This window comes from Lepisma saccharinum, chromosome 22, assembly GCF_977018435.1.
Source record: "Lepisma saccharinum chromosome 22, izLepSacc3.1, whole genome shotgun sequence".
In the NCBI taxonomy this organism is placed as follows: Eukaryota; Metazoa; Arthropoda; class Insecta; order Zygentoma; family Lepismatidae; genus Lepisma; species Lepisma saccharinum.
This window is the reverse complement of record NC_139250.1, coordinates 24023966-24049446: the sequence shown is the minus strand read 5'-3', so window position 1 is coordinate 24049446 and position 25481 is coordinate 24023966. Positions and strand designations below refer to the sequence as shown.

Sequence of the window (25481 nt, the reverse complement as noted above, 5' to 3'; positions counted from 1 at the left end):
TGAAGGGGGCAGGCTTGTCTTTATAAAAATCACATCCGGTAATAGTTTAAATTAAAAGAATAGATATTGAAATATTTAGACCTAATATCAATTTTACTATAAGAAAAATGTTTATAGAAAATAACTAGTTTCTGGCTTTCAACTCACAACTCACCCTTGACACTTCGGTAGATCACCTCTGCAAGATCAACGGAATTGAAATTCCATCCTTTATTTATTTATTACTAAACACAACAGGCGAATGCCCAATTACAGTGTTCTACATTTCTTATTTATCTTTACACTCAGTATTTCAGATCTTTACCACCATGTACAATATATATAAGATACTGATATAATATATTATAAATTACATAAAATATGGAAATAAAATAAACAAGGATAAATCAAGGATAGAAGTTATTTACATTAAAGAAATATATTAATTATGTGTGTAATAAATGACCTGTAAATAATTGACACACTAGAAAGTACGTACATATATGTAATTGAGTATAAACTACGAAATAAATATATATTTACAAATATTGCGTTTATGTTTACATTGTTGACATTTATTCTTCCATTCCTTGAATAACATTTTTGAATGTCCCAATAGGCATGTGAAATATGTCTAATTTTGGTTCCCTTTCGGAACATCTGTTGTACAGTTCACACATTCTCCTGATAGGTGATTTATTTATAATGTTCGATCTTCTGTTACTACAGTAAAAGAGGCCCCCTTTGGATCGTGTCTTGGAGATAGGAACACGTATGTGTATTTGTTCTAGAAGATGTTGCACTTTAATATTATTGTTCATGATTTTGTATAAGAAACAGATCAATTTCATCTTCCTTCTTTTGCTGAGACAAGGCAGGTTGTAGTGTTTACAGAGGGAAGTGTATGATTCGTATCGGGGATATATGCCTGTTTCTTTATAAGTAGCGTACCTTACGAATTTAGACTGTAGCATTTCTATTTTATGCGTGTACTTTTTGTCCTGTGGAGCCCATATTTCTGCTGCATATTCTACTTTGCTTCGGACTAAAGAATATACTTACAATATATATATATTAAGTTTTTCAACCTCGGGTGGCTTCGGTGCTGTAGGGAGAAAACCAAAAGGACCTAACCATCAAAATGGGCACAAGTCAAAATTACTAATCCCAGTTTTACCTTTTTTTGGTGTTAAGTAGTGCGTCGCTCCAATATCTTCCATATACCGCCAGCTGGTCGGGAGTTTTATAGCGGGCTCGTCTAGTCCCACTCCCGACGAACTGACATGTATATGAGCAATCAAAAAAAAAAAAATACGACTCCCCCCCTTTTTATGACCCTTTGCCAAAAGAAAATATAATAAATCTGCTACACAAGAAGTTATGTTGAAAGAGGGGTGGACTTATCTTAAAAAGCGCCCCGCGCTTTGCGTAATTACATGAAAGTAAAGTTAGATAATTTCTCAACAAATACCTTTTATTTTTGCTTAACAAGTGGCACAGTTATTTGATTAGTTACAACAGTATTAACAATGTATTTTCATTTAAAACTCGTTTCTCTCCAGAAAAGAACAGTTACCAATTACCCCCCCTTTTCTTAACAGATTTTCACAACGCCCTTTTTTTTTTACAATGACGATCCACGTCATAGATTCTTTTTTTCTTTGGATTGCCACTATCACTTGCATCCTTCTTTTGACTACTTTTTACTTTGGAGGAATTAGACTCGGGGCAATTATTAAAAAAAAATGAAGTTAGAATGTTTCGCCAAAAAAAAACTTTAAATAAAAAGAGATGAATTATTAAAAAAAAAATGTCTATTAAAGTAACCCGATAACTAAACCATTCTTGTAATAATACTTAACTCCGTGTTGCAAGGATTCCACGTGCTAGTCAAAGCTCTCAGGTGTATCGGAATATAAGAGCTGAGTCACGCCACTTTGACCCAGCCTGCTATCACGTCGTGGAACACCGTTGCTGGAGTTGTTGTTATCGGAATCGGCCCGGAGAGAACACTGGTCCGCTCAACAAGGAAAACTTGAACTACGAGAAGCTCGCTAGGTGGCAGTCTAGTCGCCGCCATGCGAGTTTCTTTGAAAACAAACAAAGTTTCTCCGCGAACTGACAATCTCGCGCATCGGTCTAATTCCTCTATACAGGGTGGGCCGAAGAATGTGGCGAAACGGGATACACAAGTCCCGATTCACCACAACCTCCCCCACCTTCGAAAAAGAAAAACTCAGGCACCAAATAGCAAACAATACACTTGTACCAAAGCCAAAAAAGGCGTATAAACCCATAGCCATGTAGCATATATCTTCAAAAAACTCTTTGTTCGATGTTGTTTTTTTTTTTAACTTTTTGTTTCCAATATTTTGTTATATCCCGATTAGCCCAATTAAAAAATTAATATGAAACAAGATATAATAAATAATGGAATATATATCCAATAAATATGAAAATAGGCATAAGTGGAACCATTAATATAAAGTAGTTGAGACCAAAAAATACCAAGGCAGAAATATAACTAATGAACACAAAAATATGCCAATAAATATGATAAATGCAAATGAAGCAAGGGCCTTGCGAACACATAATGAGACTGAAAACTGACACTTGGACGAAAACATGATGATAGTAACAAAGATTACATGCATAATATATACTCTGATTAAAATATCGTCCTGGAGCAATAACAAAAGGAAAAAGCTCCAAGGGAGAACAACAAATTGTGGCCAAATATCTAAGTTCACACATATATATGGATATATATTATATCATCAAAGTAGCACGATCCACCTGAAAAGGAAAAGAAGTGTCCAGTGCACCGTAAAGTTTCTGCATGAATGACATCTCAGAACTATCCAGCGGTGACCACCAAAACACACCCACAGGGTCGGCATTCAAGTCCCAAAAATTCCACACCATGGTGAATCCATTGAAGGATGAAGAATTTATCAGTCGATCTGGTTTTCCATCATCTTCGCGCATCCCGCAGCAAAGGTAAATAAATATGGAAGTCCAGCGTCATCTTGCGAACAAAACAACGTAGAGCAACGCTCAGACGAAGAACATAAAGGGTGCTGGAAATCTAGTCAAGCTTCGACCAAACCATGTCGAAGGAAACAAGACAATAATACACTTTCCAAAACACCATACTGAAGATCGCAACGACGAAGATGCGAAAATTCTTCTCACAATAACCAGGGCAAAAATTTATATAAGTAGCACTGCCCAAAAACACAGGAGAAGGTGGATCACCACCACGATCGAAGCACTAAATATTCACTTGTGTGACTCCAAGGAGAGTACGAGCCAAAATTCACACATAAAAACCACAGGCGTTCCTTCAGACATACCTGAATTCCCAAAAAATTCATCGGTTTGGTGCAATCCATGAACACCAAAATAACGTTCCAGGCGGAGATCCAAAAATCCAGTCCAGATCCAAACATGCAATATCCATGCAGTATACCAGGAAGCAGGGGCGTACAGATGTACTGAAGCAAAAATCCATAGCAGCGACGAGAAGCAGGTGGAAACAGAAGGCGCAGCGTAGCATGCAGAATCTAGTGGCACTGATCACTGACAACCGGTTGATAAGCCACATCAACAAATCAAATTCTCCAGGAAATGTACATGCAAAAAATAAAAAGAACCAAAATTACTAATTAGAAAAGGGAAGAAAGAAGAAAAGATAGAGAACAGATAGAGAAAAAAAATATATACACTCTGGAAAACAATATTGAACAGATAAAGGTGACAAGATTCTACAGAGCAAGACATATAAGTTAACAAAACTGCTCTTATCGTCGAACATTTTGGGGGGTTTCATTAGGCATACGAACTCTACAAGTAGCCTGTACATGTCCCCATTTCGAACAGCGACGGCACTGAACATTACGCCTAGACATACCACTTACATTATAATTACCACCTCTAAAATTGGTGCCTGAAGCCAATTGATTATTTGAAGTCGTCGCGATTAACCTATGTGTATTTGCATTCATTTTCCTTTCATCCGATGGCGGAGCGCTATAAAATTTTCGCTCCATGGGAGAAATGTCCCGTGCCAATTTGAGCAATTCAGCTAAATTCTTTGGTTTGGTTTGAAATAAAAGAAAACCCCGTGTATTCGGGTGTAAATTTTGAAAAATTTCATCAATCAAAAGTGTTTCTTCCCAGACTAAATTCAAGGCATTGGCACAATCAATGACCGAAGAAACGTAAGCAGATAATGATTCTGTAGCGTGTTGTACTCTGCAAACATGAGAATTAATAAGTAAAGATACAGTATTTGATGGAACCAGGGTTGACCATATGTGACATTTTAGAGCAAACCAAGAGGCGGAGGCGGCAAGTGCCTCACGCCAAAGCGTCTTCAAAAGTCCAGTAGTCTTTCTAATAACATTACGGAGAACAAGTTGGTCAGGATATATATTGAAACTAAAAAGTAATTGCAAACGTAAAACAAAGTCAAACAAAAAATCAACATTTTCCCCATCACATGAAGGCAATTCATCAATTTCTGCATCAAGGTTACGTAAGGTAACTTTATCTGATGAAGAAGAAGGTTGAGAAACAGACTGCTCCGTTTTGCCGTCCGTTGTAGGTTCTCCCCCGCTTTCGGGGCTAACAAACAAGACCTTAGGCACCTTGACATAATCCACCCGCTTGGGTGTAGTGGACGGGTCCAATTGGACATTGCCTCGAAGCTGTGACATAATGAAAAAAATCACAGAAGGTCAAACTTTAAGGAAATAATGGGAATCGGAACTGAAATGTAAACAATTTAAAACCCTTAAAAAAAATCTATTAATAATCAAAGATAGTGGGTGTAGGAAAATTCTGCAATTCGGCAGGCAATACATTTAAGTTAGCAACAAATCACTAATAAATTCAATTCCCCCAAAAAATTCCACTGCAAACCTGTTTAACAGAACTAAAGGCAGTTGGTCAAAGGCGGAAGTCCAACACTGGAGCGAAAGCACCTCGGGAAACGTGGCCGTGCCTGCTACCATATAGTTTGTGACGTCTTGCTCGCTTTCGGTGTTGTTTGGAACAATCCGTCAGAAGCCATTATTTATTTTTTGGAAGTACGTGCTTTTTTTTGCCTGGCTATCTCCCTGTAAAACAAAGAAATAACACACCCTCCACAAAAGAATATACTTACAATATATATATATTAAGTTTTTCAACCTCGGGTGGCTTCGGTGCTGTAGGGAGAAAACCAAAAGGACCTAACCATCAAAATGGGCACAAGTCAAAATTACTAATCCCAGTTTTACCTTTTTTTGGTGTTAAGTAGTGCGTCGCTCCAATATCTTCCATATACCGCCAGCTGGTCGGGAGTTTTATAGCGGGCTCGTCTAGTCCCACTCCCGACGAACTGACATGTATATGAGCAATCAAAAAAAAAAAAAATACGACTCCCCCCCTTTTTATGACCCTTTGCCAAAAGAAAATATAATAAATCTGCTACACAAGAAGTTATGTTGAAAGAGGGGTGGACTTATCTTAAAAAGCGCCCCGCGCTTTGCGTAATTACATGAAAGTAAAGTTAGATAATTTCTCAACAAATACCTTTTATTTTTGCTTAACAAGTGGCACAGTTATTTGATTAGTTACAACAGTATTAACAATGTATTTTCATTTAAAACTCGTTTCTCTCCAGAAAAGAACAGTTACCAATTACCCCCCCTTTTCTTAACAGATTTTCACAACGACCTTTTTTTTTACAATGACGATCTACGTCATAGATTCTTTTTTTCTTTGGATTGCCACTATCACTTGCATCCTTCTTTTGACTACTTTTTACTTTGGAGGAATTAGACTCGGGGCAATTATTAAAAAAAAATGAAGTTAGAATGTTTCGCCAAAAAAAAAACTTTAAATAAAAAAAGATGAATTATTAAAAAAAAAATGTCTATTAAAGTAACCCGATAACTAAACCATTCTTGTAATAATACTTAACTCCGTGTTGCAAGGATTCCACGTGCTAGTCAAAGCTCTCAGGTGTATCGGAAGATAAGAGCTGAGTCACGCCACTTTGACCCAGCCTGCTATCACGTCGTGGAACACCGTTGCTGGAGTTGTTGTTATCGGAATCGGCCCGGAGAGAACACTGGTCCGCTCAACAAGGGAAACTTGAACTACGAGAAGCTCGCTAGGTGGCAGTCTAGTCGCCGCCATGCGAGTTTCTTTGAAAACAAACAAAGTTTCTCCGCGAACTGACAATCTCGCGCATCGGTCTAATTCCTCTATACAGGGTGGGCCGAAGAATGTGGCGAAACGGGATATACAAGTCCCGATTCACCACAGTGGTAGTTAATCAACCGACGTTTGTTGCCTTACATGTCAAAGCTTGTGTGTCGGATTCCTCTCACAGTTGAATACTGTTCAAGTGTCATTGGAAAATGTGACAAGTCTAGGCCGCGTGTGCTTTCCCTTTGTGATATTTTCCAAGTAAAGATCCCAATAATTAATTGATTCAGAAGTCCGTACAGATGATCCTAGAATTCTTTTTTTGTGGTTGAACTACTACTACCAGAGACAATGGATTAAACTCTAAACACTATAAATGTATTAAGACTGGTAACATTTCATAGGTTTGTGTTGTTCTAACATTTTGAAACTAGTTCTGTGCTGGAGGTTTTCTTTTATTTAATAGTCTTGTTTTCTTTTTTATTTGCTCTGGAATCTTGAGTCTCACGTTTCATACTAAAATAAAAAAAGAAAATAAGGCATTCATCTGGTTGAGTTGGCAAGCCTGCCTGTAGGGATTGGCATAACCTTGAAGAACGAATTTGCTATATTTAGAGCAGTGCCGCTGTTACAGTCCTGGGTGTGAGACTTACAATAAATGTTGGCCAACAATGCCTTTTATGCACATCGCCCATTGAGACACGGAGAAACCCGGAGAGATGCGGCAACACAACTTCTGTTGTCTGCTTCTATTGAAACCAAATGGTGTAACGCCAACTACAGGGAAACGCGAGGAACCGAAGCACGGAATTTCCTGTTAGAAGTCTGCAGGTTATCATAAGGGTTATTGCCAACTGAGACGCCGGAAGCGAAACTGTTCAGAACTGTTGCCGCGTTGATCTGTATCTCAGTGTACGTTAAGATTTACGCGCACACAGCAAATCGCTATGTTGGAAGCCCATTTTGAGTATATCATGTGAAAGATGTGTGGAAAAATCCCGATGATCCGACACCAGCTAAGACCGCAATAGATGATTGTTTCAAATTTAGACCCCAATGCAGCTGTTGTCCAACAAATTGAAGAGTTCACATTAAAATCTGTTACGGTCGATGAAGTTTTGGCAATTCTTAATAAATTAAACGTAAAAAAGGCAGGATGTTCGGACGGCATTCCCAACAGCGTTCTGGTGGTTTTGGCCCCACTTATAGCGGAGCCCCTCGCCGACATAATAAACACGTCCTTCAAACGTGGCCAATTTCCAACGAGCTGGAAGCACTCTATAATAACCCCAATTCACAAATCTGGATCTCCTACCCTAGCGTGTAACTACAAGCCGATTTCCTTAACCCCAACATTAAGCCGAGTTATGGGAAAAGTAATAGAGAAGCAACTGACAACTTTCCTGGAAGCCAACAATCTGATGTCTGATCGACAGTATGGATTCAGGAAGGATGTATCCTCGCAATTATTATTACTTAGTTTAATTAATGAATGGCGCGAGACACTGGACAAGAAAAGCAATTCCCTAGTTGGATTAATTTCCCTGGACGTATGCAAAGCTTTCGATACCGTTGATCACAATTTGCTAATAGAAAAATTAAAGAACAGATTTGGTTTCAATAGCAAAACAATTCTCTTGATGGAAAGTTTTCTCGCAAATAGAAAAATATCAACGAAAGTATGATGTTCACTTTCCACCGACCAGTCAGTGTCTGCAGGAATTCCACAAGGCTCTATACTTGGCCCAAAATTATTCAACCTATTTCTTGACGATATCACACTAATAAATTCAGATTTATCGATTTCTCTGTACGCAGATGACTGCCTTCTCGTCCATGTTGGAGATACGTACCAGGATGTAAAGGAGAAAATGGACAACTCATTCCCTAAAGTATTAACGTGGTACAACATGAACAACTTGAAATTAACGTTGCAAAGGCGAAGGCCATGGTGCTTCACACCGGTTAAGGGAATCCCGGCTAAAACGATGCATGACGCCAGAGTACCTTTGAGCAATCATTTAAAATATCTCGGAATCATTATCGACCCTCAGCTAAATTTTAATTATCAAATAAATAACTATATTCGTAGAATCTATCACCATATTTACATATTTCGAAAAATTCGTAAATATCTTAATAGAAATCTGAGTGGACATTTCTACCTTTCATTTATTCGTCCCGTATTCGAGTATGGTGCTAGTCTTATATTTGGCGGTAACATAACTCATCTGAAGAAACTTGAAACTATCCAAAACAATTGCTTAAGAATCATACACATGCACCCCCAAGAATATAATTCCCAACAATTGCGCAAGATTTACAATATACCTACAGTCACTTCGAGAATACACTACATCTACTTGAATAAGGTATTCCATAGCATACATAACAAATCATCTCCATTGCATCATAGGATTAAGCTCCGCTCAGAGTTCAGCACCCGAAAAAACAGATCGTCCTTACATAGAGACCTTGTAATCCCCAAACCCAACAAAAGCAGATTTGGTCAGAAGTCTTTCTCGTACTTAGCAGCGGTAACCTGGAATTCACTCCGGACGAATATCAAACTCAGTACCAGCAAAGCGCAGTTCTGTCGTCTTCTACGTTCACATGTCTATAAATTCTAACTCCAGCAATATTATTTTGTGCTTACCCCCCCCCCCTCCTCACCATCGCCACCCACTCACATATATTTTAAAATTTTCATCCTTGTACTTCGAACAGCAATTCCACACACACTCATATCCAAACCCACACACCTTTACACTTTCTTTTCTTCTAAATGTGTATAACTCTTAAACTTTCTTTATTTCATTTCTAATATAGAACACTATATATACTAATGTAAATTCATCACATTTTCCTTAGATGTAGCTTTTGCATATTTTTTTTTACTATATAGGGCATCAAGTCATTATTTGTATTAATTTTGTTCAAAATGAAATGTTGTATGGCTTAATTGTAACCCTGTGGAAATAATAAATAATAATAATAATAATAATAATAATAATAATAATAATAATAATATTCTAATCGTGTATTTCAACGCGCGGAAAGCAGTTTGCCGTCTTGTCAGTGTGTTACCTATTTCAGAGTTTTGCAGCATTATCACATTTAGTTTACAAATTAATGTGTGTATTCATTACGTTGACAAGTTCAATAAATTATAACCAAAAAAAAATATCAAACTTCGAGTTCGGGGACTTTTCGAACGCTCTATATAGTAATATACTCTCGCACCTTTTTAAGCGAGTATCTGAGTGAGTTTTTCTTTTTAGAATTTCCCACAAATGAAGTTTTAGATTTAATGAAACTGTAGCTAATTCAAATTCTTAGTTTAATCGAGTTCTTGGGAAAGTATTTCCTGTAGAAGGCACCAAAAAGAAATCAAGAGTCAGATTATTGCATACGTAGAGTCAGAGGCGTCTCCTGAACGCATGCGGTGCATGCTGCGCCTGCGTTAATTGTGGGAAAAGGACAGCTTGCTCTGCGACGACATTAATGAGAATTTCTACATTCTAATTTCTTATATAGGAGAAGTATTTATTTTAGACGAGAGCGCTCAACTAAGCTCATATTACATTTCTTGGATCTAAAGTGAAAGAAATTAATAATTATTTTCCCAAAATTGACGCATGCGTCACTTCAGATCCAAGAAATGAAATATGAGCTTAGTTGAGCGGTCTCGTGTAAAATAAATACTTCTCTTATCAAGAAATTAGAACGTAGAGATGCTCATTAATGTCGTAGCAGAGCAAGCTGTCATTTTTCCCACAATTGACTCATGCGCAGCATGCACCGCATGCGTTCAGGAGACGCCTCTGCGTAGAGTACCAATATCAGAATTTTAAAATTATGAACAGCACAGTATATTTAATATAGTACTTGTAGAAGAAAAATATGATAATCAAATCGTTCTTTCAATAACTGAGTAACTGAAGTGAAATGAAAGAAAAATATAAAGTAGCCAGTGAAACAATTGTAATCAGAGCTAACCGTAACATTTAGATCTCATGACTTATTCAAAACTTTAGGACTGCCTTTTGTTCGTTTTAGTCTTCACACTTATATTTTTAATTTAAATCAAATTCAAACTTCTACTGCCTCTAGCCATTTTCATGCCCCATGAATGTTTGAATTTAAAATATACATTAATGGCATCAGAAATAGCGTCACAAACACATATATATATATGTGTGTGTGTGTGTGTGTGTGTGTGTGTTTGTGTGAGAGAGAGAGAGTGAGAGAGAGAGAGAGTATGTATGAAAATCAAAATTCACTATTTCTTCACTTTCCATTCTGTTTTGCACTGCATAAGTCAAAATCACTGTCGTTTTTTTAATAGGTTTCCCTAGACAACTAACTACACTGCACCCATTTAATATAAATTGAGCCATCTTATGCACAAGAAATTCGAGTGTCGGGACTGAGTGTTGGAGTGTTGGCTTCTTACTTGTATATCAAATTGTAATAATGCCATTCAATTCTATTTCTACTTTCAGCTTCCTTAGGTGGAACATTCAGCTTTTTTGTCGGAGGAAGTCTTATTTCCTTGGTGGAGCTTCTATACTTCTTCACTTTGCACCCTTTCTGTGCTTTGTTCAAAACCAAACAAGGGAAGAGGCAACGTTTAGCTGGACTGAATGGCCTCCCTATTGGAAATCGAAATATAAGTTTTTCCAGCGCCCCCTGGAAGTATATTCCTCATCTACCAAAGCCATTACATGGTAACTTTACACAAACTCTTCAAAGTAAACTTAAGATCAGGTATGAATTTTGCTTATCATGTGTGATCTGTGGTAAAGCACCAGTTTTAGATTAGTTAAATAAGAAAGATAAAATTATGCGATGTAAAAGTGTGTACTTTCAACTAACTTTACTAATACTCATTTTATTAATTTTATTTCCAAAGAGAGGAGATGTTGAAGTTAAATCTAAATGCTAGATATAAAATAAAAAATAAAGGTAGGGGCCTTCTTCTTTGGTTATATTATACCCACGTTAGGACTACATAGACCAGCCTCCTTGAATTCGGTACCAAGGACCTGCTTTAAACATTTCTTCTTACTGATACCCTGAACATTTGAAGTCCTAAGTTATTTCAAATATTTATTTAAAGTTGCCCATATAACACCAACAATATACGAGGGCAAATTGAAAAGTGCTTCAATTTTATTTCAGCTGAAATAATAAACATGCAAGGAAATCAAAATATAGGAATTGTATAATACTCTGTGAGGTTTGTCTAGTGTTATGTTCATCTTTGTATGTAACGGTCTCCACTTCATCCCATTAACATTCAGCCTCTTCTTTGCGATTAGTCAAAAGTTTCAAGAAAAGTGAAGCAAGATTATACAAATCAATCAATACAAGGGTTGCTATTTATGTATCCGGAACTGGCAACACTAATGTTGCTAGGTAACATATAATATATCCATCGTAAAGTTGGACATTTCTATGGTATATGTACCCAGAACGTTGTGCTTACGGATGATATTTTTTTTTGTTACAGAGACTTGGAAATTTCATCGGAGGCTAAGAATGGAATTAATTCGAGAACATTTTCGAGGAATGATTTTCCACGACTTTCGATGTGGATTATCTCAACAACAGTGCATCGATCAACTCACTTCGACTTTTGGCGATGAAGCATCATCTAAAAGCACTGTATATCATTGGTTTAGTGAATTCAATCGTGGCCGTCGTTCGCTCACGGACGAATCTAAAGAAGGTCGTCCAAAATCGGTTGTTGTGCCAGAAAACATTGATGCTGTGCCAGAACAGTTAACGCAAGATCGTCATGTAACATATCGTGAGATTGAGGCATCCCTGGGCATTAGTATGACTAGCATACATAAGATATTGCATGAACATTTAGCCGTGAAGAAGATTATTTCGTGTTGGATCCCGCATAATTTACAATCGCTCAAAAGGAGGCTCGTGTCGATTGGTGCAAACGAACACTCACAAAATACAATCGTGGTGCTTCAAAAGCCGCGTATAACATCTACACAGGTGACGAATCTTGGATCTATGCATATGAGCCCGAAAGCAAACAGCAGTCGACCGTGTGTGTGTTCCAAGATGAGCCAAACCCAACAAACATTGTTCGTGCAAGAAGCACTTCGAAGCAAATGGTCGCCTTTTTTTGGTGGGAGAAATGGGCATGTGGCTACAGTGCCACTAGAGAATCGTAGAACCGTCAATTCTGAATGGTACACAACCATTTGTTTGCCAGAAGTCTTTGGGGAAATCAGAAAAAACAACCAGCGACGAAGAATCATTCTTCACTATAACAATGAGAGTTCTCACACATCGGTCCAAACAACTCAGTATTTGGCAGGTGAAAACATTGAATTGATGGATCATCCGCCATGTAGCCCTGACTTAGCAACCAATGATTTATTTTTGTTCCCGTACGTGAAGAATAAGCTACAAGGTCAACGATTTTCGACGCCAGAAGAAGCAATTGATGCTTTCAAAATGCAAGTTTTCGTGATACCTCAATCGGAATGGACGAAGTGCTATGAGAATTGGTTCAAACGTATTCAAAAGTGCATCGATCATTATGGAGAATATTTTGAAAAACAATAAAACCATTTTCAATTATAAATATTTTTTTTTGTTATTGCGGATACATAAATAGCAACCCTCGTATCTCATGCGAGTAATGAAAGTCATTATAGTCGCTTTTCAACTTAAGTCTTACTTTTATTGAGCAACGTAGAGGACATTGGAACCCTTTCTAATAATATTGTCTGGCAAATATAGAGTGGATCAAGTCCTGTATTAGAAACATGTAATATCCATCAATAAAAATAGTTTAGAATTTTGTCACACCTTTTTTTTCTCTGGCAAGTAAGGGAACACATTTATTTTCTCAAATATTCATTTATTAATTGGAAGATTTTAAACTGTAATATTTCAAGTTTCTTAAAGTTACGGGCTAGGGTTGCTGTCCCAGGGCTATTCCCTGGAGACACAATTGAGGGCGTTGGAACCTTAGTCGTAACGGATTTCACCCTCTGTGTTAGAGGGTAGGACCCGTTGATCACCTAGGGACGAGTCAGAGGTAGAGCAGTTAAATTAAAGAAAAATTAATTGAACAGTTAAGTGACTGAGTTTATTTTGGCAAGCACTCCAATAGATTATTAAGAGGGAGAAGTTGGGAGAGAAGGATTAGCATCATAAAGGGGCAGATACTTATCTCCGGATCACCTGGACGCTGGAACGGTCGGTTGGGCGTTGGTCCCGTTGGCTGGCCTGAGGCGTCTCGCCTCTGGACAGGCCCTGGTTTGAGCCCCGCGGCTTCTGGGCGGTCCTGTAGACGATTCTCCCCGTCGGACACTGTCGCGCTTTCCGCGACCCGATCTCGATCCTTCACGGTTTGTTGGCTTCTCCTCCTGAGGCAGGTTGTTAACCCTATTTATAGTTCTTTCGGGAGTTGAGAAATGCTTAGGATAGTGTTTCCGGGTATGGCCGGTGAAGTTACGATATCTTGGGAAGTCATGAATACTTCATTGAAGTTATCTTACTGCACGTTAGGAACCAGCACCGAAAACAAAATAGCCACCCATCTTAATTTCTCTTTCACAAAAGGAAGATATCTGCTAACGTAAATGTCATACCTTGGTTATTTTCAGGATTAAAAACATCTGTGGAACATTGTCGAAACATCTTTCAGAAATATTTGCAAATTACACACAAAGGACATCTTTCCATGGAATGAAGTACCTTTCCAAAAATCAATCTTCACGATTTGAAAGGTAAATAAAGTAATTATTAGTGATTTATACAAAAAAGACCATTACACAAAATTGTACAATTGCAATATGTGTTATTATGACAACGTCTCATACCCTCAGGTATGTGTGATCTTATTGGGTCAATCAATGTAGCTCACTAATCATTCATCCTTTACGGTAGAGCAACTTGCTGCTCATGGTGAGCTTTGTGCTAAAGTGCAAGAGGTACTACTGTAACAATATACACTAATAAAGAACTAGAAATGACAAATAGTCAACACTTGGATTTTAAAACCTTCGAACCTAAATCATTCATGTTAAGGTAGGATAATTACCTGTCTAACGTGAAATTTGAAGATGAAATCAAAAAACGGAGTGTAAGTCTGCATTGAGTTTCCTTGTCAGGCTGAGTCAGGCAGACTCAATCTGTTTGCAGAGAAAACGAAAAGCTGCTCCTGACTATTCCAAGTCAATCAAAAGAGTGTCATTCTCCTCTGTTTGACTTTGCATATCTGAAATACCTAAGAGGAGTAGGCAGCTAGTAGAATAAGTGAATGACCCTTTGTCAGATTGAAGCTTTGATAAAATGATTCGTGCAAAGTGGACGTAGTAGAAAATGTAATGGAAAATTAGCACTAAGACTAATCTATTTGCAATGAGTGGAATGCTACTGAAGTGTGTTTAGCTCCATTATATTAATTGTGATGTGTTTAAATTTAGGATATATCATTGTTTGTTTCTGTCTACTTAATTAAAATATTGTCTAGATGCGCATTCCGAATGTTAATATCAGTACGTTTAATTTGTTAAAAGAATTCATGTCCAAGTACGTCTTTGTAAGTTGACGTTTTTGCCAGCTAGTTATTTTTCGTTATCATGAACTTCTGGTGCATGATTACTAATGACAAGAAAGTTGGTAATCAATTCTTAAAGAGTAAAATAATTTAATGACCACCATGTCTTGAATATATGAATATTGAAATAAACTAGGCTGTATTATTTTGTTAAGACGTTTTTATGAAATTGATTAAATAAAAATATTTTACTCTTACGTTTAATCTTATTTTCAAAGCAAAGCGTTACCGCATGAACGATTGCTTACAAATGACTTCATGAAATGTTTGTATTCAGGTTGTTCTGGACAATGATAATAATCACGTTCATTGGCTTTACCATCACCGTGGAATTGTGTTTGTGGGACATATTTTATCACAAATCTGTCGACTATTCAGTGGAATTGGACATTGGAAACTGGAACTTCACATTGCCTGCTGTCTTCGTTTGCTCCAACAGACGCCTGTGAGTATTACTCTCTTAGCTCTGACACACACATTTCACTAAAGAATAAAGAGTTATCTGGTATAAAACAATCTAATTTTTCTACGTAATCCATTCACAGTGAACGTAACACACAAGACGCTTCCAGACACTCAGAGTATGGATACCATACCGTAGAAGATAGGGTATTCCTCAAAATGCAGTCTATGTTGTATGTAATACCAGGGTGAACTTCCTCACCTACAACCTTGACTGAATCATAAGGACTAACGAGGTTCCAGCGTCTGGACTCACAGTCAGCATAATCCTCTCTGGAGCTTATGTAATGTTCCGTGTATATGTGTTAGTGATTGTCTTTTAACCAATTCCATATAATCAACTTTCATCATCTTCGCGATTATCCGAAGGTTGCAGAAGGGCCAAGTAAAATAAAATATATCTAATCAAATAAAAAAAATCGTTTAGCACAACGAATGGGAATATGGTATCAAACAATAAACCAGAAATATTCATAAAATTCCGTAAGAATTGCATGTGTAACTTCGTTGAATGTTGAAGAGATGACACAGAAGAATACTAATCCTTTGTAGGGGAAAGAATTAACACATAAAACACACACATAAGGAAAAGAAAAATAACAAAATCGATCAGAACAGTGGCTTTAAGTTACTGTATCTAAACTCACAATAGGATAAATTTCATTTCCATTCTGACATTTCTTGAAACTTAGTGTTATAATTAGTATAGTGTAATGCAGACAATGTATAATTAAATTTTTATATTTCTGAAGCACCATTTTGATTAATATTCAGACAAGTATTTCATAAAAATCATGGAAAGGATATATGCGTATTTATTTATTAAGTTACAGAATGTTTTCATGCGAAGAAATTTTGAGAGACTGTTTCTGGAATGAGGAACCATTTGACTGTTGCGATCGATTCAGACCAATATGGGCGGAGTGGGGTCCATGTTTGGCACTGAATTCCCTTCACACAAGGTGAGACTTTGTTTCTACTATTCATGTTTAGTGTCATATATTAATCTCTACATATACTGCAGTACAAATGTAATTTAATTATGTAAAACTAAAGGATCAACACGTGCCGAAAAACCCTTATGATACTAAGGATTTTTTTTCCAGCAACAATATCTTTAATTGTTACTCTCCTACGTATAAAATTCTTAAGAATTAGGTTCGAGGTGATTGTATAGACAATGCCTGTACAGCTGTACCGTGCCTCTTTATAGGTGGGTTGGTTTCATGCAACGTCGGGATGAGCACAACCCCACTGCTTGCGGCTAATTTTATTTGTCATTTTCAAAGAAATAGCCACCACGTAGCATTCGTTACATCGACATCAACTCCATATTTGATTTATATCAAGAATGTATAACTAACTAACTCTCCAGCCTTCTTAAACCCGAAGTTTCATGGCTGCAGCAACACAGGCCTTCCATCTGTCCCTATCTTGAGCAAGATCTATATACTCTTTTCCATCCCTACCGATTTTCTTTAGGTCCATCTCAACGCTGTTTCTCCATCTTCGTCTTGGCCTTCCTACAGATCACTTACCATCAGGTTTCCCAACAAGAATCCTGTAAACTCCTCTTTCCTCTCCCATTCGTGCCACATGGCCTGCCCACCTAAGTCTTCTTGATTTAGTTATTCTCATAATATCTGGTTTGTTAATATTACTCGTAATTGATTGATTGATTGATTTGGTGTTTTAGGTCCACTTTATGCACAGTAAGGCTAATTGGGATTGGACCTATAGTTTAAAGTGGGTTCCGAACCACTACGCGCCTCCACCGGTTATGGACCGCTTGATTACAAGGCAACAACGAATATTACTCCTAAGTATTTGAATTTGGAAACTGATTCAAACTAGTTGTTATCAATAATTAGATTTTGATAATTACCTAACACTTGGTTTCGGTCTGTTTGCATATATTTAGTTTTCTCTTTGTTAACTTCCAAACCTACCTCTTTAGCAGTTTTGAAAAATATTTTAGCATTATTCTTAATTGTATTTATATCATCCCCTAATAAGTCTACATTATCTGCATATGCTAACAACTGAGTCATAACCTTTAATTTTTGTCCTTCGTTAGTTTCTTTTACCTTCCTAACAGTATATTCTAAGGCAAAATTAAAGAGCAATGGAGATAATGCATCTCCTTATTTTAACCCATCATGAATTGTAAATTTTTCAAACACATTAATACCCACACGAATTTTACTTTCTGTTTCACTGGTGCATACTATTATCATACTAACAAGCTTCTTAGGTATTTCATACTCGACAAATATATTGTAAAATTTATCTCTTTTGACCTCATCATATGCTTTTTGAAATCAATGAATAGCTGATGGACACTTTGAACATATTCCAACTTTTTTCAAGTGTCTGTCTGATGTGAAAAATTTGATTTGTAGTTGATCTGTTACGTTTAAATCCACATAGATAATGACCTATAGTTTCATTAGCATATGGGGTTAGTCTTGTTAAAAGAATGTTAGATAATGTTTTATATGTTGTTGAGAGTAGAGAAATTCCACGGTAATTATTGCAGTTCATTTTATCACTTTCTTTAAACACAGAACAATTATGGATTATTTTTAATGTTGAGGAATTTCTTCTTTATTCAATATTAAACAATTTATGAATTTGACATATTAACGAATTTGCACCATATTTAATTAACTCAGCTGGTATAAAATCAATGAAAGGTGCATTGTTATTCTTTAGTCTCTTAATAGCATCTTTAACTTCAGTCAAGTTAGGTTTTGGAACTAAATGTTCTGCCGTGTTTATCTCCTACATGAACATTTAAAAGGTCATTAAAGTAGTTCTTCCATCTATTTACAATATCGCTTGGGTCAGCTAGAAAATCACCTTCTTTATCTTTTATCAAGTTTACTTTAGGTTGCCACCCCTTTCTAAATTCATTTACAACTTTATATAAACTTTGATATTTTTGTTTATGTTGTTTGTTTCAATTTCGTTAATTTTGTTTTTGAAGTAATCTCTTTTCTTACTTATAGACTTGCGGTTAACTTCTCGTTTTATTCTATTATCATTGCTTAGATTTGTATCATCAGAGTTATTTAACCACCTAAGTCTAGCGTGATTTCTTATTTCTATTAGATATGACATTCATTATCAAACCATGGCTTACTTTTTCTTGGTTTATGGTATCCTATACTTTCTTTAGCTGCTGATTCTATTGCATTACGTATGTGCTCCCAATTCTTATTTACGTCTGTTTCATTTATATTTTCATCATCATTTAAATCCTGCAAAACATCAAATCCATTTGACAGTTTAATTTGGTACTCTTTCTTAATTCTTTCATCAGCAAATTTTCCTGTATTAAATTTTATAACTTTCAGATTTTGTTGCTTATGATTTATCACTACGAGTCTTTCTCTCAATTTAGAAATTACTAAATAATTGTCACTGGCACAGTCAGCACCTCTATGTATACGAACGTCAATTATACTAGTATGCCTTCTCTTATCAATGAGAATTTATCTATCTGATTATGAGATTTACCATCTATAAAAGACCAGGTATATTTATGGATATCTTTATGTTTAAAAGTGGTAGTTTTCACAATTACATTCTTTGAGGTTGCAAAAGTAATCAATCTTATACCATTATCATTACATAATTCTTGAAGAATATCTGTGTTCGTATCTTCCGGTCACCGGCTTGAATTCCGTATGCTTACAAGAAGAGGCCTCAATCACGGCTGCTCGAGGCCCCAATGCAACAGTATGTGACGAAGGTGAAACAAACCTATAATCATTTTCCTAATCAGGAACATGAAGTGAATAAATCAAGAACAATGCCTGTGTGAGTTATAAGCGGCACATCTTAAATGTTCCTTACTTCTTTATATACTTTTGACATAAATAACTTAATCATTTCAGAAATGGTAACGACTTGATTAGGATATCTGCGGGAAATAGTGGAGTTCTTGATTTTGACACGTCTCTACGCAGTATCAGGGTGAGTTATACTCTATTCTTGACTTCCAATATACTAATGTTCCTTTAGAACGCATTGCATATCTGGTGTTATAGCATAAGATAATGATTCTATTGATAGAATTGTGATTTCAAGGAAGTAATATTCATGGTATATAAATGTAACACGCTATTTTTGTATGTAAATTTGTAAGCTAAGGCATGGTTTATCTCCATGACAAATGCACGGAATGCATGAAGTTATGTAATCTGCAGGGTAAGCCCCTTGAACACAAGATATTCGAGAAGTTTTTCCACATCTTTCAATTTTATTTAGTTGCAACTCGAACATTACTGTATCACAATCTTATTACAAGTCGATCAAAATGCATTCAAATGTGTTTGTATAGTTTGTAAATATCCTACGAATAGGTTACTTTTCATAATTTTACATAATTATTGGATATACCAGGTGGTTATAATTAAAGTGACGGTGTTCAGAGTGGTACAGCACGGGCTGTAATGAGATTAGCAGTCTGAAACTTCCTATATGCTAATTACGCAATGCGCTCGCGAATTATGCAAAAAAAAAATAGTTCCAATTCTCGCCACCAGGGTAAAAAATGAATCTGTAAGCAGTCAAAACTTGGTATAGTTACAGGAAAAGCACTATAAATCGCAGAAAACAATACTCTTTCTAATAAAATATCGCTACAATTTCACTATTCGAATTACATGAACATTACTAAAGGAAAAAGCAACAATTGTCACCAACAAAAACCAGGGAGCTCACACAATGGTTAGGCAATGTCACCGACTCTGACGTCAGAGTTACGGAAAATTCCACGTTTTGACTGCTTACAGCGCCATTTTTACCCTGGTGGCGAGAATTGGAACTATTTTTTTTTTTTTTTTCATAATTCGCGAGCGCATTGCTTCATTAGCATATCTACGAAGTTTCAGGCTGCTACTCTCATTACAGCCTGTGCTGTACCACTCTCAACACCGTCACTTTAATTATAACCACCTGGTACCTGCGTAAATATTCATTGTCGTAAGTATTTATTCAAGAGATAAAATATTTTTATTAATAATAACAACATTTTATTATCATAAAATAACATCAAATTAATATGAGTAGAAGTTGAGCTGAATTTAGTATCTAATTTGTGTTAACACATGAGTATTTGTTTAAAATTATGAGCATTTAAAACTGAGGAAATTACGTAAAAATTACTTTACAATTGTGTATTAAAATTCATAGATTTATTTTCATTAATCAATACGATTTGAAGTTCCTGACTCGAAATAAGTTTCGAGGTAGACTTCTTGAAGAAACTTTCTAACACCCCAACGTTAGGGTACGGGTTGAAATTTAATATACTTTCTTCTCGATCACACCTTTTGCTTATTATATACTCTGTTCCCAAAGTCTCTGGATGAAAGTCGCGTATATAGGCAGAGAAGAGGAGAAGGTGCATGAGCGAAGCTTAAGCAGTACACGCTTCTGCCAAGGCTGGTAACTATAGTCGCTTTACCCTTAACCTAATCACGTTCCTTCGCACGTGTTCATTGGTCGAGCCGTCTCGCGTCGCTACTTGCCCAGATACTTGTTATCCTTCGCTCACTCCACAGATTTTATTCGACGAACCATTTGGTTATACAGGTACTATATCATTGCACCAAATTGAACACCAGCAAATACAAATAGAAACACTCTGACCAAATTCTCTGCCAATCAGAATGCTATTTACTATTAGGCCACGCCCTTTTTCAAAAGATCAAATCTCTTCAAACGATGAAGGCAGAAACGGATTTTAACACCTACTTATGGAGACCGCAGTTTGCTGCACATTAGACAATGTTAAAACTGCTTGTGACCAAATCTTATTCATTTTGCTGGCTAAAATTAAAGAGAGATTCAAACTGAATTATCGAATGCTCAAACTTCAAACTGAAGCTAACATCTCGATGTCACAATATATTTGTTTCAACTCTACGTTAGGTGTATGCAGTGGGTGTTGAAGAACTTCCGTACTACAATAAAGACGGCTTCTCCGAAGGGTTCAGTGTTGATAGAGCCTATTACTACTGGTTCAGATTGTCCGAGGTCGTAGCTGAAGATGAAGTGAAAAACATTCCACTTGATTCAAGGAACTGTCGATTCCCCGAGGAGAATGAGGGAATAAAGGCTTTCCCCGTGTACAGCTTCAGTGCTTGCGTCTCTGAGTGTCGATTGGAGAAAATGTTGGAGCTCTGTAACTGCAGCGATTGGCACTTGGGAAGCAGAGGTACGTGGAACTAATATTCTAGAAACTATTATAATGGAAGATACTACTATTATTCACTTAGAAATTTTCAGCGAAAAATTATGGCTCCACCAGGACTCGAACTCGGGTCTCTGGCATACAGTGCTATTGCTCTAACCACTTTGTTTTTTAATAAAGGAATAACCCTAAGCGGTAGTAGCTATTCCCCGTTTTTCACTTTATTCTCAGTTTTTCATTTCTCAGTTTTCCTCAATTTTCAGCTTTTATCATTTGGACAAAAACAAATACCCATGTCTTACCCGGGACTCGAACCCGGAACACCTGACGTCGTAGCGTGCGGTGATAACCACTCCACCACGGAGGTAGACTACTGAGCTACAAAGCCAAATTACACAGTAGACTTCGACGTTGCTTGGTTCCTCCCTGGGTGCCTAATCTTCAATAATTAACAACTCTACTCTGGGAGGAACCAGGCAACGTCGAAGTCTGCTGTGTTTCAAAGTCAACAGATGTCGTTGCGGTAGTACTGGCTTAGACGATTCCACGCAGGTAAACAGCGACAGCAAAAAATCAGGCGAGGCCAGGCCGGCTCGGTAGCTCAGTGGTGAGTTCAGCGGAAGTGCTCGCGCGAGCAACATCGCCGTGCCTCTGCTTGTGAACCGGTGAGTCATCGGGACTCTGGAGTGCTAGACCACGCGAGACGCGTAAATTTGGAAGTTACGTGAAGTTGTTAAATTGAAAGAAAAATGGAAATTCGTCGTGTAAATACGCTAAAGCTATGGTTTTCAAGTGTGAAGAAGTGCCCATCATCGTTGATGCTTCATCGTTGGATACGGGATACTCTTGCATTGACCGAAGACCAGGTATTAAGTATTAAACTGAACCAATACCGTAAGTGTGTATATATTAATCTAGCGACGCGTCTTTTAGGCGAACAATTAATTAATAAATTTGAAAGGAAGTTTGTGTATTGTGATGACGATGATGAACATGAAATTAGATTATACACGGCTTATAGGACAACTACACTAGTGAGATTACATGTTATACCAATGGAAGTAACCGACAGCCATATCCGTACAGTGCTTGCGCAATATGGTCAAATTAAGACCCCTCCGGTGGACGAGCGATATTCGGATGAGCATATTTATAAAACTCGTACAGGCATTAAGTTGGTGAGAATGGTTCTGAATAAGCCAAACCCGTCCTATGTATCAATACAGGGCATACAATATTGGGCAACATATTATGGACAGAAACCTACCTGTAAAATATGTGAAGACACTCAACACACAGCACGGTTTTGTCCACAACGACGTGGTGCTATGGGTGAACGAGTGATACAAGATAATATTGGAGCATGTGCTACTCCTGTAGAAATACAGCCTAAGCAGTCATATCCAGCAAAGGTACAGAGACCACCTTACCAAAGTTCAGCGCATGAAAAAAGGCTGACACACAATTTACAGTGTTCCCAATTCCTATGCAGTTGCAAGAAAAAACTGTGAACAATGAACGTGATAAAAATCTGCAAATAGATCCGAAACAAGCTGATGTTTTAGAAAACCAAATGGATCCCACCAAGGAAACACCTATACCTGTGTCTCTCCACAGCAAATCGTGGGCGGAAGAGGTGGCATCTTTAGACAACTGCCACAGTGATGTACGGGATAACGTTTTAGTGAACGACAGTCTGGAAACAACTGATCAACAGATGCTCGAGTCTGACACTACGAATAATCGTGAAATGAATACTGAAATGTACGAAGCAGGAGGATCCCATACACTGGAAGATCAACAAAGCAAGGTTCAGTTTGGTGAAACCACAACAGGAACGAAGGACACTGCCAAAAGAAAATCAAATGTGAAGATACTCCAGGAACAGAAGAAGTTGAAGAAGAAAAAAGTCCAACAAAATGTGGCACCTGACATCCACCACAAGAAGAATGTGAAGCAGCAGGCAATAGCCCCCTCCCCAGTGCGTATAACCAGATCCCAAAGTGTGACAAATTTGCCCCCGAGTGTTCATTTACAACCTGTGATCGGATTGAAATTCAGTGTTTCCCCTAGTGTGTCTAGTGAATGTGTGGGTGCAAGTAAAAATGCAAGTCAGAAATAGTATGTGTAAAATGAGTAAAGGTATATTATGTTTGATCAGGTGATTGGTGTGAAATATTCCATACATAGTCAGAGTATAACATATAGCTATTTTTTCCTTTTAAGAATCCTTGTGCGTATGGTAGACCTAAAAACAGTAAAACAATTTATATATTTAACAGTATTGTAAAAGCAAGTGTTTACATATCCATAGTAATGCTTACCACCATTAGACTTGCTAGTATAAACATAAACAAACTACAAAACAAAACAAAGTGCATTAGGGGACTTTCTAATTCAGTTCGCTATAGATATTGCTCTCATTCAAGAAGTAGCAATAACTAATTATGAGTTACCCTCTAGTTATATTGTCTGTAATAATTCCACTTATTCAGTGCAAGGAACAGCTGTATTAGTTCGAGAAAATATACCTGTATCAAATGTAGAATACCATCCGAGTGGTAGAATTACAACTGTACAAGTGGAAAACCTGAGGATATGTAATCTGTATGCGCCTTCTGGCAGTAATCAAAGGCAGCAACGCAATGAATTTTTCGCAACTGAAGTAGCGACGGAATTTCAAGGTAATAAGCAACATATTATTTGTGGAGGCGATTTTAATTGTGATTTGTTGCCAAAAGACCAGCGCTCTGGATTTAATACATCCAATGCGCTGCAACAGTTGGTAACTGGATTTCAATGGAAAGATGCATGGGACACTTTGCACCCATCAAGTGCAGGCTTCACATATGTAAAGGATGGGAGTGCTTCACGGTTAGATAGATTTTGTTTCACCATCAATTATCACTAATATCACTAATGTTAATATGGTGCCAACTTGCTTCTCAGATCATAGTGCAATTATAATAGCGGTAAAAATGCAACTGCCAAATATATAATATGGGTATGGATATTGGAAAATGAATATATATCTTTATTTGATGATCCACTTTTTGCTGACAAATTCCAAGAGAAATGGAAGTATTGGGAACGATTAAGGGCGAAACAAATAAATATAATTATGTGGTGGGATGAATATCTAAAGCCAGCTATCACACGATTTTTTAGACAATATAGTAGAGAACGGAACCAGGATTGGAATAATAAATACAATTTTTATTATAAAGTGTTGAGAGAGCAAACTGATGAAGGGGTAAGAGGGGGAAAAGTGCAACAGAACCTTAAACAAGTACAGGCAATATTGTTGCAATTACATGCGCAAAAAAGAAGTGGGTGTAAAATACGTAGTAAACTGTTACCTTTTGACTCTCTTGAAATGGCCAATATTAGTCATGTTCTACATGAACGTAATCGTGAAAAAACGCAAAACGATTCATAAGATAATATACGAAGGTAATTCTGAACATAGTAATGTGACTGACATAATGGAAATCTTTTACCGCGATTATTACGCTAGATATCAAGGAACAAGTTATGATCCAGCCCAAGAACAAATATTTTTACAAGAAGTTCCGGAAATTGCGGACTTGCGGATTGAAAAGACCTTTACAGCTCTTGAGGTGTACGAAGCGATTCTAGGAATGAAGAATAACTCATCGCCAGGAATAGATGGTATTCCCATAGAATTTTATAAAAGATTTTGGTCACTTGTAGGTAATATGGTGACAGACTGGACAAATGCAGTATATAATCAACACTGCTATGGAAGGACGAGCAATACAGGTGTAATTGTCCTGGTTTCCAAAGTTCCTAACCCTACGGTAGTAAAAATCTATAGACCTATATCCTTGTTTTGCACAGATTATAAAATTTTTGCACGATGTTTACTTCGTCGTCTTTTGCCTTATATGGATAGAATGATCTGTGTCCATCAATACTGTTATGGTAATAATAGATCCATCTTTACAAGATATGGAACAATTTTGAAGCACCACATTTATCGCCCTTGGTAAAATCTGCGTGGTACTGTGT

General features: G+C 37.0%; 1 protein-coding gene across 1 annotated transcript in view; it reads left to right on the top strand.

The window, feature by feature from the left end:
• Positions 1-10877: 10877 nt before the first annotated feature.
• Positions 10878-25481, top strand: part of LOC146004614 (uncharacterized) — a 123442-nt gene continuing 108838 nt past the window's right edge. The window contains exons 1-5 of the mRNA XM_083143487.1: positions 10878-10950; positions 13827-13949; positions 15060-15227; positions 19147-19225; positions 21188-21473. Coding sequence (XP_082999613.1) covers positions 13909-13949; positions 15060-15227; positions 19147-19225; positions 21188-21473 — 574 coding nt within the window. The 5' untranslated portion in view covers positions 10878-10950; positions 13827-13908. The remainder of the gene's footprint in view (positions 10951-13826; positions 13950-15059; positions 15228-19146; positions 19226-21187; positions 21474-25481) is intronic.